The sequence below is a fragment of the Solanum verrucosum genome, unplaced genomic scaffold (assembly GCF_900185275.1).
Source record: "Solanum verrucosum unplaced genomic scaffold, falcon-dt-bn FXZP01000074.1, whole genome shotgun sequence".
Classification (NCBI taxonomy): domain Eukaryota; kingdom Viridiplantae; phylum Streptophyta; class Magnoliopsida; order Solanales; family Solanaceae; genus Solanum; species Solanum verrucosum.
Genome location: NW_026020200.1, coordinates 195,422 through 212,826, shown reverse-complemented (window position 1 = coordinate 212,826; position 17,405 = coordinate 195,422). Strand labels below are relative to the sequence as shown.

At 41.5% G+C, this 17,405-nt stretch overlaps 1 protein-coding gene across 1 annotated transcript; it reads left to right on the top strand.

The window, feature by feature from the left end:
* The first annotated feature begins 4,334 nt into the window (after positions 1 to 4,334).
* Positions 4,335 to 5,477, top strand: LOC125830020 (uncharacterized). Its single transcript, XM_049509239.1, has 3 exons — positions 4,335 to 4,688; positions 4,815 to 4,933; positions 5,276 to 5,477. Exons 1-3 carry the CDS (start codon positions 4,335 to 4,337, stop codon positions 5,475 to 5,477), a joined length of 675 nt encoding a protein of 224 aa, XP_049365196.1.
* Positions 5,478 to 17,405: the final 11,928 nt, after the last annotated feature.

Below are 17,405 nucleotides of genomic sequence, written 5' to 3'. Positions count from 1 at the left end.
ATTCGTTCTAGAGTTTTTCAAGGTTCGTCTAGGACCCCGAAGGCTACCCCCTCTGCTGCTAATACAGTGCCAGCTCTGGCACATACGGTGGTTCCAGCGCCACCAGTTCAGGGTCCTCCTCCACGGCTACTCAACAAGATAAAGGCCGAGGAATTGAGGACGATTCTTGAGGAGAAGCGGTTGTCTATAGATGGTGTAGTGGAAAGGTACCCCACTGTGTAGGACACTCTTCGGTTCCACAAGTTTGAGCAGTTCAGCAGGCCCCGTGGCCCTTACATTCCTATATGGGTCCGAGAGTTCTACACGACATACGATGACCTGGTACCTAAAGGCAAGAATAAGGCCAGTGCCTTCAGACCGGTAGAGTCCATCATGGTCCAGGGGACAGTAGTGAGATGTAGCGGTGATTATATCAACGGTGTATTTGATATAGGGCCAGGTTTTTACTACCCGAATATGGCTACCACTACGACACATTTGGATGATCTAAAGGGTTGGCTTGCTCCCCTCATTTCTGACACCACCCCAAGGTGGATTGAGGTAGGAGCTCCGATTGAGAAAAAGTATTTGAATGTAGTTGCACGGTACTGGTTTAGATTTATTAGCAGCTCTATCATTCTTTCACAGAATGAGTCCATCCCCCACAATCCAAAGGTGACCTGCCTTGGATCAATCATTGTCCGAAGGAGCATTGACTTGGGACTCAATATTGAGCAGGATATGGTCATAAGAGCCAAACAGTGATAGACGTCCCTTCCCTTCCCGGTCTTGATTACAGAGCTATGTCGGAGTGCTAGAGTTCCTCGTGACGAGAAGAGGGACATAGAGGTCACCCCTAGATCTTCCACAGATATCCAGCGCATAGAGGCTGAGTACACTCGGGATAAGGCTGATAGGAGGAGAGCAGCTTCGGTGGATGCATCCTCGGAAGTTGATGTTGATTCTATTCCTACAGAGGCATCTTTGCCTACTCCGGCCTCCGGACCTTTAGGTACATGATGTACCGTGATTTTACAATATTTTTGATACATTTCACTTGAGATTTGTGTGTATCTAGGGGTATTTTGTATTAGTTTATATGTGTTTTTCTCATGTTTGCAATGACTAGGTTCAGGAGTGGAAACTTGAAGACACAACTGAAAGAAGTGCAGAAAAGGGCATCTACGGAGGCAACTTACGGACCGTAGGTCCAGTTACGCCCCGTAGATGATAGTCGTAGAAGGGCAGGAAAGGCATTGGTAAAGATCAGGGAATTCTTGACCAAGTGTGGAACCACGGTTGTGACTTATGGACTGTAAATTGATCTACGGACCGTACTGTTGCTCTGTCAAATCATTCAGAAATTGGTTCTATACCTGATGCTGAAAAAGTCTAAGTGTGGCGTTACAGAGAAGAGTTACGGACCATAGATAGACTTACGGTCCGTACTGTTGAATCGTTGATTGCGACAGGGATTTTGCAGATTTTGAAGAAAGAAAAATTGCCTAAATCCTGAGCCACGGAAGGAACCTACAGACCGTAGATCGACTTACGGACCGTAGGTCTGTCTCGTAGAATGAAGACGCATCCTGCAGCTTTATTTCCTTATTTCATTTCCTTTTTAGTTAGGATTTATTTTTCTATATATAGGGTATGTAAACCCAATTTTTGGGGGTTCGAGACTATTATTTTTGTTCTAGTTTTTGGCTTGGAGATTAACTTGCAACTTTAGCAATTCTTAATTTTCTAAGCACGTTTTGGCGATTTTTACTTTGCAAAAAATTCAAGTTGAAAATTCTAGGATTATTCTACTCTACTACGTAAGTTCATGATTTATTCTTCAAACATTATGAATTGTTTTCTTGCTAATATGGTTAACTAAATCCACAACTAGGGTTGTGGGAACCATGAGCGATTAACGAAGTATGAATAGTAACTAAGTAATTCCCAAATAGTGTTTTGCATGCATTGATAATTTTTTCGTCTAGAAGTCTTTTTAACGGTGCGCAACGTTAGAACTGACCTTGTTGCTACTTGCCGGACCAAGGAGGTAATTAATAAGAAAAGAATTATCAACATAGATTTAGTGTGATACTATCTAATAAAATTAATGTCTATTGGTGCAAGGGTGAAAACTAAGCCATACATCGATCTGACGTCTAATATGAGGTAATGGTAAGGGTTAGTAAATAATACACACGTAGCCGGACCAAGGTGCGGGGTGAAATTCTCTAGATGCCGGACCAAGGATTTAGAGATACATAACTTATCGCTTTGCATGTAATACACTAGGAAGGGATTGCTATTACTAGGATTACAGAGTTATGAGCTTATGGGGAACACGTAAGCCCTAGTTTCCTTCTCAATTTGATAACAACAAAAGTTTGAATCTTGGTTACTAATCACTTTCATAATTTCCAAAATTTGTTACACAAATCCCCTCCCCCCTTTTTTACTTATTTGTCTCAGAAATACATTGGCTAAACGAATATAATCTTTATTGAACTTAAGCCTAAACCATATTCTTGGTAGGATCGACCCCAACCTACAAGTTAGGTTATTTATGTGATAACAATCGCTTAAGCTTCTGAAAATAGGTGTAATTTGAGGGTATCAAATTTTTGTGCCGCTGCCGGGGAATAAGGCTTTTAGATTAAGTTTAATTGCATTATTGAATTTTAGTCAAATATTTCCTAAATTTACTTTTTCTTTTGTTTTTGTCTCTCTTAGCGTCTTACTCTAGTGTTTGCCAAGTACACAGAGCCAAGGCGAACCACTTACTCCCTATGATCCCGAACTGAATAGAATTTTACGGAGAATGAATAATCAAAGAGTTCCGATTAACCCTATCGAGGGAGAGTTAGGTGAAAGTGTTGGAACCTTCGAAGGTAATTGATGTGAATAATCAGGCTCCAGTTGAGAATAGATTGGGAGATGCACTAAGGGGATAGGAACCACAAGGACCATGCCTGCATGAAAATTCCAGGGTCAACCTTAATATTGTCGATTCTGATGGACCTCTTGTCTTACCGCCTCTACCCCAGGGGCATACATTTATGATGACCAGTAGCTTGATGCAAATGCTTACAACGAGGGGCTTGTTTGCAGGGTTGCCAACAGATGATCCACATGCTCACATAGCCAAACATAATCATTTCTGCAAAAGTTGTATGGGTCGACCAGATTGGGATATGAACGTCATTAGGTTTCGTGTGTTACCCCTATCATTGACCGGAGATCCTGCTGTGTGGTTCAATGAACTCCCTTACAACTCAATCTATACATGGGAGCAGTTGACAGATGCATTTTTAGCAAGATTCTTTTCAGTGTCCAAGAAGATGAACAAGAAGGATAAACTCAACAACTTTATAGCATTATCTGGAGAGTCTGTGAGTAGTTCTTGGGATAGGTTCACTGCCTTCATGAGGGGTGTCCCGAATCATCGTATTGATGATGAGTCGCTGAAGGAGTACTTCTACCGAGAACAGGATGATAATGGTAATGGAGTGCTCGATACTATTGCGGGAGGTTCATACGGTGAATGCACTTTTGCACAAATTACAGAGAAAATGGAGAAGATATCTCGAAATAATAAAGCTTGGAGCACTAGAAAGTCAGACCCTGTGAGGAGCACATTTGTCGTTCAAGCTACAAACAACCAGCCCGCAGATGAGATTCGCGAGGAGATGGCACAGATGATAACTAAACTAGGGTTGGTGTTAAAGCATGTGACTGGAGGAGCGGAGAAGGTAAATGTTGTGAACTATTTGACTAGAACTCCACCACCGGTAGAGGAGTATTATTTTGAAGAGGATGCTTATGCGGTTAATAAGCAGACGGGGGGGTTTCCAACCAAACGCACAAGGTTCCAATATAGATAATTGGCGCCAAGGTCAAGGAAACCAAGGTCAGAACTATGGCAACTACAACCGAGAGGGTAAATATGTCCGAGATGGGATCTACAATCGCGACATCAACTACAACCGGAACAACAATGGCAATAGAAATGATCGGGTTGGACCTTATGTTCCCCCTCAAAATCAGGAATCTGGTCCTAGGGAAGCTGGAAGTAATATGTCACGTATTAAGGATATGATGCAGAAAATGATGAGGAAGTTTGAGAATACTGATCAGAATGTGAAAGAGATGCACACTGAGTTGTCCGGAATTGGCCAGAAAGTTGATGTCCGTGCAATGTCAATAAAGCAACTTGAGAAGCAGTTTAGTCAGTTGTCTGCTACTGTGAATACACACCAACCGGGCACGCTTCCCATAAAACCATCCAGAATTTGAAGAATGATGGGCATTGTATGGCAATCACGACTCACAAAGGAAAGTAGACTATTGACCCCATCATGCCATCCAATGTAGAAAAAGTGGAAGAAATTAATGGTGATGAGATTGAGGTTACCGAAGAGACTAAAAATGCCAGAAAGAAGGAAGCAGAGATAGCCCAAAAGGTCAATCACATGCCTAGACCTCCACCTCTTTTTCCACAGAAGTTAGAAAAGAAGACTGAAGAAGGAAATTACCGCAGGTTCATAACTATGTTGAAACAGCTTTCCATCAATGTCCCTTTAATAGAAGCTTCGGAGCAAATGTCTGGGTATGCAAAGTTCATGAAGGACTTGGTGACCAAAAAGAGGGCTGTCAGTTTTGAGAATGATGAGAAGTTGCAGCATTGTAGTGCCATTTCTACCAAGTCACTGGTATAAAAGAAAGAGGATCCTGGAGTTTTCACTATTCCATGCAACATCGGTAAGATGCACTTTACAAATGCTTTATGTGATTTGGGTGCCAGCATTAACTTGATGTTATTGTTGATTTATAAGAAGTTGGGTATAGGAGCTCCAAAACCAATTGCGATGCGTTTACTTATGGCTGATAGAACTGTGAAGAAGCCCATTGGAGTGCTTCAAGATGTCCTTGTGAAAGTGGGGCCATTCATTTCCCGGTAGACTTTGTTATACTTGATTGCAAGGTTGACTTTGAGGTCCACATCATCTTAGGGAGACCTTTCCTTGCTACCGGGCGTGCCTTAGTCGATATGGAGAGAGAGCAGATGAAGTTCCGACTACAAAAGGAGGAGGTGACCTTTAACGTCTATAATTTTATGAAGCAGGCAAGTGATCTTAAATCGGTATCGGTGTTGAGTCACACTTTTGAAAGAGGTGTTGAAGTGTTTAGTAAGGAGAAGTTAGGTTTTAGCCTTGTACACAGAGAAGAAGCGCCAGGCTCAAAAGACAGAAAAGCGCAAACTAGCTCCTGGTGATCTGGTGTTGTTGTATAAATCTAGGTTGCGCTTATTTCCGAGAAAACTCAAATCCAAATGGACCAGGCCATTTTTACTCACGAAGGTGCTGCCCAATGGTGCGGTTGAGCTTAAGAATAGTGAAGGAACAAGGTTCATGGTAAATGGACAAAGGATTAAGATCTATCTGGGAAATGTAGAGAGTGTGCAAGAGGTTGTTGAGGCCTACTATCTTGATAAACTCTGAGTAATCAAGAGGCATGCGTCGTGCCACGACGTTAAATCAAGCGTTGTTTGGGAGGCAACCAAAGATGTACAATCTAGCCAACTATAGGTTTTGTTTTGCGTCTAGTAGTTTCTTTGGTTAATTACGTCTTTGTACTCAATTAGATAGGTGCTTTAATTTCTTGGTTAGTGCTGGCTAGATATAGCATAGGGTCTGTGTCTAAAAAGTGTCCAGAAAATGTAAAAAGAATGGCCTAATGGTTGCTACATTTGCAGGTGTGCAAGGCAAAATCTGTAGAAAATGGTCTGGTGCAGAGGTCTACGGACCCCATCAACGATCCGTAGTTCATTCTACGGACCGTAAATGGCGTTCGTAGATCCCAAGTAAGTGTCTGAAATTTTACAGTGTGAAGGTGATCTAGGTCCCCATCTACGGACCGTAGATCGACCTACGAACCGTAAGTGTGGTCTCGTAGGTCCAACCCTAGCTTGATCGACCCGACCCGGACAACCTCTAATTTAAAAACCCCACTTTCAAATCATTTCCCACTTCTTCTAAATCCTCCCTAACCGTTTCTCCACATCCCAAATCCCTTAAATCACTCATTCTTATCATCAATTCATCATCACACACTAAATTCATCCCCCATATTCCCAATTCTCTTTACTTTTTCCCCCAAATTTCTCTAAACCATCATTTTTCAAACTTCGGTGTCCGGATGTGGTGCAAGTAGGTGACTTTTGTTGGTGATATTGGAATGATAGTGTCGTCACACAATCACACCACTCCTTCTTACTTGTAAGGTTATAGACTTTCCCCTCACTTTCAATTTCGGTTCATAGATTGATTATAGAAAGTTGGGAGTTGGGTCTTGACCTTGGGTAGTTAACAGTCTATAAATGCATGCTAAATTTGGAGTACTAACACCCTTACGACGATGGTCAGTGATTGTGTGTACCTATAGCATAAAATCAGTGCAAATAAATAGTCTATATGTAAGTTTTAACTTAGGGTTCCTCATCTTCTCTTGAAGTTATTATAAAATTGTGTAACTGGAACCCTTAGAATGACAAACTAGCATGAGTTATGTTGGAATGCATGATTAGACTAGGATAATATTGCAATTGGCTTCAAAATGGGTTTCAAAATTAAGGAACATCTGAGACCTGGCACAGACCCCATCTACGAGACCCCATCTACCGACCGTAAGTCAAGTTACGGACCATAGATCAAGTCCGTAGATGGAGGCACTTGGCAAATTTTACCAAGTGTGAAACTACGGATGTGGACTACGGTCCATAAACCAATCTACGGACCGTTCTGCATGTCTGTAGTTTCCAACAGAGACCAACTTTTTGGTATCTCTGAGCTACGAAGGGGTTCTACGGACCGTAAGTCTACCTACGTACCATAGGTGGCCACTGTAACTAACTGCCAAACTTATTTTATTTTTATTTTTGTTCGTTTTTAGTTCTAAAATTGTTTCGAGTGTATTTTAGGTTTGTTTTGGGTACTAACTACTCCTCCACAGGTACCATCGTACCTAAGAAGCAAGTAACTTACACCAAGAAAGGGAAGTCCAAATCATTTGCCCCAACTCTAAGGCTGATTGATGAGGACACCGACACAGAGAAGGATCCCTCTATGTCCCACCAACCACGAGGAGATCCCCACTGCACCCCGGTCTACGAGGAACACACCCCAGAAGGTGGTCACCAACACAGTCACTGTCTCCTAGTCTGATGAGGATGACACTAATCGGTTCAAAGACTGGGTTTGCTTCTGGGTCTGGAGAGGGTTCCTACTACGGTTCTACTGCAGGGTCTTCCTCAAGGTTTGTGTCCGGCTCCGCCACCGGCTCAAGTACACACAACCAAGCTTCCTCATCTGATGAGGCCTCTAGTTCGAAAGAAGTCCCGATTCCACGAAACAACAACCCTGATCCAGTGGAAAGGGAACCAAGTAGATGGTGTATTGAGGGGCAGTGGCAGATCTATCAGGATGCCAAAATGCTAAATGAGAAAGAGAGAATGGACTGGCTTATTACTGAGGAGCGCAGAGTCCTCGCAAGAAATCTACATACCATGCCCGACACTCACCGCCTATTTAAGCTTCACAAGTGCGAGTGAATGGCTCGTGACCACAAAACGTATAGTGAGGAGATTGTGCGGGAGTTCTATGTTTCCTATGCTGCCACTTTTCGAGGGTCGATTGATAAGCGGTCCAAGCCCACAACCCAGGACCCCTTCACCTCAACTATGGTTCGAGGTTTCTCAGTGGACATATCTCATACGACCATCAACCGATTCCTCTACGGTCCTAGCCCTAATCACACTTGGGCACTAAACATGGCCGACTTTGACTATAGATGGGATACAGTGTGGAGTAGAGCCTTTAATCGAAATGTCAAGCAAAGGGAGGCTTTGTTACTATGGCTCGCCTGGTACATCACTGCAGATGGAGAGCGTGCAGAATGGGTCACCACACCACGACTGGGCATTCGAAAGGACACTCTGAACTTGGTGGCCAAGTTCTTTTAGTTACTGGTGCGGAATAGTGTCTCACCAACCAAGGATGATAATTTGGTGACGTGGTATAGAGCGGTCATGGTTGTAGCATTGGTGGCAGGGCTGGAGATAGAATTTACCCGCATGATATTAGCAGAGATTCATGAGAGGGCTTTTAAGACCACTACTACCTACCTGTTCCCATGTATGATTTTTCAGCTATGCAGAAACGTTGGAATGCCGATCTGGCACTGTAACAAATTGGTCCATGCAATAGGAACTCTAGATATTGGGCTAATTTAGGATGAGGCGAATGTAGCAGCACCACACAGAGAGCCACAGGTCGATGTACTAGAGAATGCTAATCTAGTAGATGCGGTGGAGCAGATACAGGGTGATGATCCTACCCCTCCAGCCTACAATAATGATACCCCAGTTTCCTTCTCACAGGCCGTTAGTGAGGCCCCGAGCTCATCTAGAGCCACTCCGCATTTTGGAGCCAATGTTATACCACGGGCCCGAGTACAGAAGTTAGCGGCTCAAAAGACCACCTTGTTGCACCATATTAAGCCCTGGATGCGGAAGTTAATTGCTGAGTCCAAAGAGAGAGTATAAAAGAGGATGGACGCGAAAACGGACCAAAAGATCCAAGCAATTCATAAGCGGCTCGATGCCTTTGAGTTAAGAGTTCTAGAAAGGCAAGATCCTACTACTAATATGTCCTCTTTCCGGACCGAGCTAGCGAATCTTCGGGCAGATGTTGACGCCATCCTTGCCACACCAGTTGTTTCAATATAGATAATAGAGTTTTGTATCTTTCTCTATCTACCGAAAAACCATTTAAGCTAAAAATCCATGTTGGGTCGGATTCGAACGAATCCTTCGATAATCGGTAAAAAATGTTGAGCCTCAGGTTGCACCCTCTGCATTAGGCAATGATACAATCCTAGGTGCACTATTCAGTGGAGATGATGCGGATGAGCAGCCCGAGCCTGCACGTGCCCGAGGTAAGAGGCACCGATCTAGTCATAAAACTGAGGTCACAGAGGAGGAAAAGGCTAGAAAAAGGCAGCGGAGGCAGGAGAAGAAGGCACAAAAAGCCTCCATAATGGATGAGCAGTTGAGGCAGCAGAGGGCCTGTGAGATAGTTGTGCGGCATCGAGTTCTATGCCCGTTTCTAAGGTTTTACCTAATGTGGCGGATGATGTGAGCACCACTGGGGGTGCGGTGAGAACAACAGATAGCACTATTGAGGGTGCTATGACCAAAGATGCGAGCACTACTGAGGGTGACCCCACTGTTCCTATAGCGGAATCTGGGAAATCAGACCCACCCGCTTATTGATGATTCTTCGGCGCTAAGCACCACAGGTTTGCTTCACCCAAATCCATTCATTTTTACTGCTTTCTGTGTGCATTGGGGACAATTGCACCTATTTTTGTTTGGGTGGGGTAAATGGATTATGAGTGATAGGGTGAAGTATGAGTAACCCAACTCATAATCCTCTCTTGGGGTTTTCTTGCCTGTGTTCTTTTTCCCCAAGAGACTACTTAATTTTTGTTGAACCGACATATTTAGGATTGTATGTGTAGAAGCATGAGAAAGAATGATAGAATAAGCATGATAGCATGAGCTTGTTGAAAAATGATACCCGTCCAAAGATATTGAAATGTGTGCTAAAAGTTGTAGATTAGAATAAGTTGAATGTGCTGGCTCTGAGTATAACATGATAATGACAAATTTTATTTCATGACTTAAGCTAAAAACTTGAACTAGGTAATCTGATAATCTGATAATGGAACTGTGTGCCAAGAGTGTGCTAGAATCGTTGGTTGTTCAAACAAGTGGTGCCAATCTAGAACTTGCCCGGTTAGTCCTGCGAAAACAATCTACTCTAGAGTCTAGGAAGTGATCATAGGCCATTGTTCTGAATAGTCTACTAAATTCCTAAAAAAATCCAACCAAATGAAAATGAATGCTCCCATTGATCCAAATGCTTTGAGCCTAAAAGAGACCATTTCTTTCTAAACCCATAGCTCACCTTCCCATAATCTATTGTTTTGTCCCCGGTCCCTCCTTGGACATGTGCACCTCAACTTAGGCCAAAATCCTAAGTTGAGGGTGGCTAATGCAAAAACTGACCTCAATCTTTACCCTGATCCAACATCGGGTTTTGTGCACCTCAACTAATGGAAATTCCTTAAGCTGAGGGTGGCTATGAAAGGGGAAATCTAAAGAAAAATGGGTATGAAAAGAGTTTGGTGTTGAAAAAGTAAAAAAAAGATGTGACTTTGTGCGAAGGAAAGTGAAGAAAAAAGCAAGAAAAAGAAGAAAAGTGAAAAACAAAAGAGCTACAAAGTCGAAATTCACATCAATGATGGAAAAGAATCAAGGGAAAGAGGAGAAAAAGGTAGGATCTCAAAAATAGGGCAAAAAGAGGTAGAAAAGCCTAATGTAATGTTAAGGAGGGCAGAAAGTCACTAAAAGTACCCAAATGTACCACACCTAACCCTGAGCCTACGTTACAATCCAAGAAAGTCCTATAGTGATCCTAGAACCTAGTTGGAGAGTCTAAATAGTGAAAATAAGGGTAAGCCTATGGTATTGAGCACTACTTGTAACTGAAGTTACTTCTGAGCGTCAGTGTTGAATGAATCCTTGTACTTAAAATCATATTTATTGTGTGGAAAAAAGGGATTTCATTTGAAGTAAGGGCACTGATGACATTGTTGGAAAGTTGGTACCTTGGTGATAGTAAAACAGTGTATGTGGGGAGTTGATTGGTCAATCTGTGTCATATTTTGATCTACACAAATTAGCTTGTTGAGTCTAAGAGAACAGATTTTGCACTCGAAAAGAGAGTTGGGATAGAGAGCCATGTGATTGCTTATGCTTAAATTTCTTGCTTCTATACAAGTGTCATTTAGAGTCTTAGAGCGTCGCTTGAGGACAAACAACGATTTTAAGTTAAGGGTGTAGATGTACCGTGAGTTTACGATATTTTTGATACATTTCACTTGAGAGTTGTGTGTGTCTAGGGCTATTTTGTGTTAGTTTATATGTGTTTTCTCATGTTTGCAGGGAATAGGTACAAGCGCAGAAACTTGAAGACACAACTGAAAGAAGTGCAGAAAATGGCATCTACGGAGGCAACTTACAGACTGTAGGTCCAGTTACGCCCTGTAGATGATAGTCGTAGAAGGGCAGGAAAGGCATTGCTAAAGATCAAGGAATTCTTGACCTAGTGTGGAACCACGGTTGTGACTTACGGACCATACTGTTGCTCTGTCAAATCATTCAGAGATTGATTTTCGTACCTGATGCTGAAAAAATCTAAGTATGGTGTTATGGAGAAAAGTTACAGACTGTAGAAAAACTTACGGTCCGTACTGTTGAATCGTTGATTGTGACAGAGATTTTGCAGATTTTAAAGAAAGAAAAATTGCCTAAGTCCTGAGCCATGGAAGGGACCTACGGACTGTAGATCGACTTACGGACCATAGGTCTGTCTCGTAGAATGAAGACGCGTCCTGCAGTTTTATTTCCTTATTTCGTTTCCTTTTTTGTTAGGACTTATTTTTCTATATATAGGGTATGTAAACCTTGTTTTTGGGGATTGGAGATTATTTTTTTTGTTCTAGTTTTTGGCTTGGAGATTAACTTGCAACTTTAGCAATTCTTAATTTCCTAACCACGTTTTGGTGATTTTTACTTTGAAAAATATTCAAGTTGAAATTCTGGGATTATTCTACTCTACTATGTAAGTTCATGATTTATTCTTCAAACATTATGAATTGTTTTCTTGCTAATATGGGTAAGTAAATCTACTACTAGGGTTGTGGGAACCATGAGTGATTAACGAAATATGAATAGTAACTAAGTAATTCCCAAATAGTGTTTTGCATGCATTGATAATTCTTTCATCTAGAAGTCTTTTTAACGGTGTGCAACGTTAGAACTTGCCCTGTTGCTACTTCTCGGACCAAGGAGATAGTTAATAAGAAAAGAATTATCAACATAGATTTAGTGTGATACTATCTAATAGAATTAATGTCGATTGGTGCGAGGGTGAAAACTAAGCCATAAATCAATGTGACGTCTAATATGAGGTAATGGTAAGGGTTAGTAAACTATACACACGTAGTCGGACCAAGGTGCGGGGTGAAATTCTCTAGATGTTGGACCAAGGATTTAGAGATGCATAACCTATCGCTTTGCATGTAATACAGTAGGAAGGGATTGCTATTACTAGTATTACCGAGTTATGAGCTTATGGGAAACACGTAAGCCCTAGTTTCCTTCTCAATTTGATAACAACAAAAGTTTGAATCTTGGTTACTAATTACTTTCATAATTTCCAAAAAAATTTACACAAATCCCCTCCCCCTTTTTACTTATTTGTCTCAGAAAATATATTGGCAAAACAAATATAATCGTTATTGAACTTAAGTCTAAACTATATTCCTCGTGGGATCAACCCCAACCTACAAGGGTTCTTTACGTGATAACGATCGCTTATGCTTCTAAAAAGAGGTGTAATTAGAGCATATCAGTACACCCACTTCCACTTCTTCTCAGGTTCCTAGTTCTTCTACTGCTCCCCAAGCCACCAAGATTACTTAGGCCATGATCCTCAAGATGGGGCACCTAGCCCATTATGCCGATGTAAAGAATACCCGGCTAGAGGTCGAGGTGCCTTGGATGATTGAGCAAGCCATCTTAACTGCACTGATACCCCTCTGAATGTCGATTGATGATCGCATAATGAGAGTATAGATCTGTGAGAGAGGGCAGGGGGGGTACTTCAGAGGTGACGGCTTCGAAAGACAAGGTTTCATATTTGAGAAAGGATGTGGACTATCTGAAGTCCACAGACCTCACTGCCCTCTTTGAGGCAGCTGAGGATCATGATGCCCCAGCTAATTATGAGATGCCTCCGGCCACCACCAGAGATGTGCCTATAGATGATATGACAGCTGATGAGTCAGAGGCGGAGATGGATAAGGAGCAGCTTGATGCTCAAGAGGAGACCTTCTATGGAGACCTGCCGAATTTAGAGAAGATGATTGTACAATCGGTCATTCAGATATCACTGATGGAGATGTCCATGGTAGGCTGTAGTGGAGCTAGTGTTGCTATTACACCGGGCACTGATGCCCCGACAGATGGAGCGACTGTGTAGACATGATTCTTCTTTACCTCCCTCTTTGTCGTTTTTATTGACTTTTATTTATTTGTGTTGCATTTGAGGACAACTGCCTTTTTGTTTGTGGTGGGGTGAGGTGTTTCCATACCTACCTCTTGTGACTATATTTTGTATATATTGGGTTTTTGTTTTTTGAATTGTATGTTGATATTGTGTTGTGGATGTTTGAGTTTGTGGCTCCTTGTTATGAATGAAAATGGTTTTGCCACCTCGTGTTGTGTTTGAATGTGGTTATTCTTGTGCAAATTTGAGTATCGGTTATGATCAATACCGATGACTTAAATAGTGCTCTTAATCGAACAAAAATGAATGTGCGGCTACGATGAGGTTAAATGAACTTGCATAGGCAATATGTGGACTTTTTGCATCTCGTTGTGACTAACCGGTTATCGAATGGAGTCTCTTGTGATGAACATTGCACAGTAGAAAAAGTGTGGAGTCTCGTTTGATATTGGTTTCAATGCCTTGTGTGATGAGCTTACTTTGAACCTTGTGTGATGACACCTAGAATTTTCTCTGTTGGTCCAGTTGACTAAGTGATGTATGCTCTTGAAATGATCTTAGGCAACAATTTGGAAGAGTGAAACAATTTGACAATATAACTCTTTTGTGTCCAACCTTGTGAGATGTGTGAACTTTTCTTGAACCCCCTTTGAGCATTATCCTTTTCTTGGAAGAAACTTGAGCAATTGAGACCCCTCTTTATCCATTCACCCATAATCCTCATGAAGTGTGGTTCGTGTGAATAGCCAACTTAGGCCAAAAGCCTAAGTTGGGGGTGTAGTGAAAAGAGAAGGTAAATCAACAAGTGTGAAGAATTCCCCTTGATCCATGGTCTTGAAAAAGATGGAACCCCTCCATAAAAAAAAAGAGAAAGAAAAGAAGAAAGCAAAATAAAAAGAATGAAAAAGTTGTAAAATAAAGTGGTGAAAATTGCAAAAGAAATGGGGTGTCGGTATTCCACTGGAAGTTGAATAATGGGGTATATTTTGAGCATGATTAAAATGTTGAAGAAAAGGAGTAAAGTGATGTTCAGACCACATTTCATGAGGGTAGCAGCCACTGAGCCTAAATGACCATACATCTACACTCAGCCCAATTACAAGCCTTGAAAAGGCCTTTTTGATCTTGAGTGAGCTGAAACGAATATTGATTGGAAAATAAGGGCAAACCTATGGGTGAAATCATGCACGTGTTCATCTTTGTGAGCGTGAGAGTTGTATGTGATTTCAGATCTATAAATTGTTGAAAAATTGTGTGCGAATATGGAATCATCATTGCTGTGAGGACATTTGAGTACCTTTATTGAGCTTGAACTTGAATTTGAAGCAAGTATTGTGAACTTAAGCATCTTTGATAATGGTGAGTCACAACTTGAATCTTTGAGCGCACAATTGATCCTTGCATGAGTAAGTTGAGTCTTGTTGTGTGCATTCATGATTGAGTCTTTTGTAGAGCTGTTTGAGACATCCTTTTTGAACTGTTGAACTTGAGTTTTACTTGAGAACAAGAAAAAGTTTAAGTTGGAGGTGTTGATGAGTCCGAGATTTTGACTCATTTAGGGCTTTGTTTATGTAGATTTAGTGTCCTAAAATGCTTAGTTTGTGCCAATAACTGATGATTAATACTTTATTTTCAGCAATATGGATTGAGGAACAAAGCAAGGACACTAACAAGCAAAAAGGAACAAAACAAGCTGAAGAAATAAAGATGGGCGAGCCTGAAGATCGCCAAGAGCACTCGGCGTGTCGCCGAGTGGCTCATCAGAATGCCTAAAGTTCTAGTGTGCCAAGCCCTGAAGGGAAGAACCAAGTTGGCATTGAAAAGGAGCAGTCGGCAGATCTCCGAGTAGTTCTGCGATACAGTGATAGATCTCCCAAAGTTACAGACCTTGAGGATGCTGAATGACAAGGTAGAAGGGCGATGGAAGAGACCAAAGGGAGGCTCACCAAGTGGTTCATTGAGCCCGACTTACTTCGCCGAATGAGCTTTCTTAGCTTATTTTCGGCGACTATAAATACAGTTTTGAACATTTAGTTTAGTATCTTGGATCATATATTTTTATCTATCTTTGAATCAAACAACCTGTAGACAGTTTTCTCTAGTTTTTCCTTAGCTTTCAGGGGAGTATTTTAGGCACCAGAACCTACCTAACTTTTCCAAAGCGTGGAAAGAACCATTCGGGCAAATGTCTTTCAGGAGAGGAAGGATGTTTAAGGTGTGGTCGGTCTGGTCACAGGTTAAGATATTGTCCTTCTTCTAAACAGGGTCAAGGAGGCAATAATGGTAGGGCTCAGTCTAAAACTTCAGTTGTACCAGCAGGTCTCCCGACTTAGCAGGATAAATCATCTGGTACAGGTGGCGGTCAGCTACAAAACAGGTTGTATGCTCTTCAGGCTCGCCAGGACCAAGAAGATTCTCCTTATTCTCGTTAAGAGTTATTAACTTATATGTTTATGTTTTGTTAGATCTAGGGGCTACTTTTTTCATTGTAACTCCTCATATAGCACTCAACTTCAATGTTAGTCCAGAAACTCTCTCAGAACCCTTCTCAGTCTCTACCCAAGTCGCTGACCAAGTTATAGTTAGATGGTCATACAAGAATTGCCCTGTCACAGTCTCCCAAAAAGTCAACTCAGCAGATCTTGTAGAGTTAGAAATGGTAGACTTTGATATTATTCTAGGTATGGATTGGTTACATTCCTTTTATGCCTCTGTCGATTGTAGAACTAGGATCGTTCGTTTTCAGTTTCCAGACGAACTAATCTTAGAATGGAAGGGTAGTAGCTTAGCGCCTATGGGTCGAATTCATTTCTTACCTTAAGGTCAGAAAGATGATCTCTAAGGGTTATCTCTATCATTTAGTTCAGGTTAAGGATTCAAGCTCCGAAATTCCAACTCTTGAGTAAGTTCTAGTAGTTAAAGAGTTCCCAAAAGTGTTTCTAGAAGATCTTCCCGGAGTTCCTCCCAAAAGGAAAATTGACTTTGGAATTGATCTGCTTCCAGATATCCAGCTTATTTCTATTCCTCCTTACAGAATGGCTTCAGCTAATCATAAGGAATTGAAAGAGTAGTTGAAAGACCTACTAGATAAGGGCTTCATGAGACCTAGTATTTCCCTATGGGGTGCACCACTGTTGTTCGTGAAAAAGAAAGATAGTTCACTCAGTATGTGCATTGACTATAGGCAGTTGAATAATGTCACAATCAAGAATAAGTACCCTATCCCCAGGATTGATGACTTGTTTGACCAACTTCAGGGTGTTAGTCATTTCTCAAAGATAGACCTCAAATCCGGTTATCATCAGCTTAGAGTCAAAGATAGTGACATCCTGAAAAGAGCCTTTAGAACTCGGTATGGTCATTATGAATTTGTAGTTACGTCATTTGGACTAACCAATGCTCCTGCAGCTTTCATGGATTTGATGAACAGAGTGTTCAAGTAGTATTTGGAATTATTATTTATCGTCTTTATTGATGATATTATCATTTACTCTAGGAATGAGAAACAGAATACGACTCATACGAGATTGTCATGCAAACTCTCAAAGATCGCTAGTTATTCGCTAAGTTTAGCAAATGTGAGTTTTGGTTGCAATTTGTTGCTTTCCTTGGGCATATTGTGTCTAGCGAATGGATCCGAGTGGATTCTCAGAAAATAGAAGTAGTGAAAAATGGCCTAGACAAACATCTCCTACAGATATCAGAAGTTTCTTGGGTTTGGCTGGCTATTACAGAAGGTTCGTGGAAGGATTTTCATCCATAGCTTCTCTATTGACTAAGTTGACTCAGAAAAAGGTTAAGTTTTAGTGGTCAGATGATTTCGAGAAGAGCTTCTAAGAACTGAAAGCTAGGTTGACTACATCTCCTGTTTTGACTCTACTAGAGAGTTCAGACGGTTATGTGATTTATTGCAGTGCATCCAGAGTCGGCCTAGGTTATGTGTTGATGCAGTGAGGTAAGGTTATAGCTTATGCTTCTAAACAGCTTAAGGTGCATGAGAAGAATTACCCGACTCATGACCTCGAGCTTGCAGCAGTGGTGTTTGCACTTAAGATTTGGACACATTACTTGTATGTTGTTCACAGACCTTAAGAGCCTTCAATATGTGTTCACCAAGAGAAAGTTGAATCTTCGCCAGAGGAGATGGCTAGAGTTCCTCAAGGATTATGATATGAGTGTGTTTTACCATCCTGGGAGATGGCTAGATTTCCTTAAGGATTATGATATGAGTGT

What these genes read in the sequence shown, in the direction of transcription:
- LOC125830020 (XM_049509239.1), top strand. Translation starts at nt 4,335, where the DNA reads ATGCCATCCAATGTAGAAAAAGTGGAAGAAATTAATGGTGATGAGATT. An exon ending in CCATTTCTACCAAGTCACTG is followed by an intron (nt 4,689 to 4,814) that starts GTATAAAAGAAA and finishes ATTTATAAGAAG; the next exon opens with TTGGGTATAGGAGCTCCAAA. An exon ending in GTGGGGCCATTCATTTCCCG is followed by an intron (nt 4,934 to 5,275) that starts GTAGACTTTGTT and finishes GTATAAATCTAG; the next exon opens with GTTGCGCTTATTTCCGAGAA.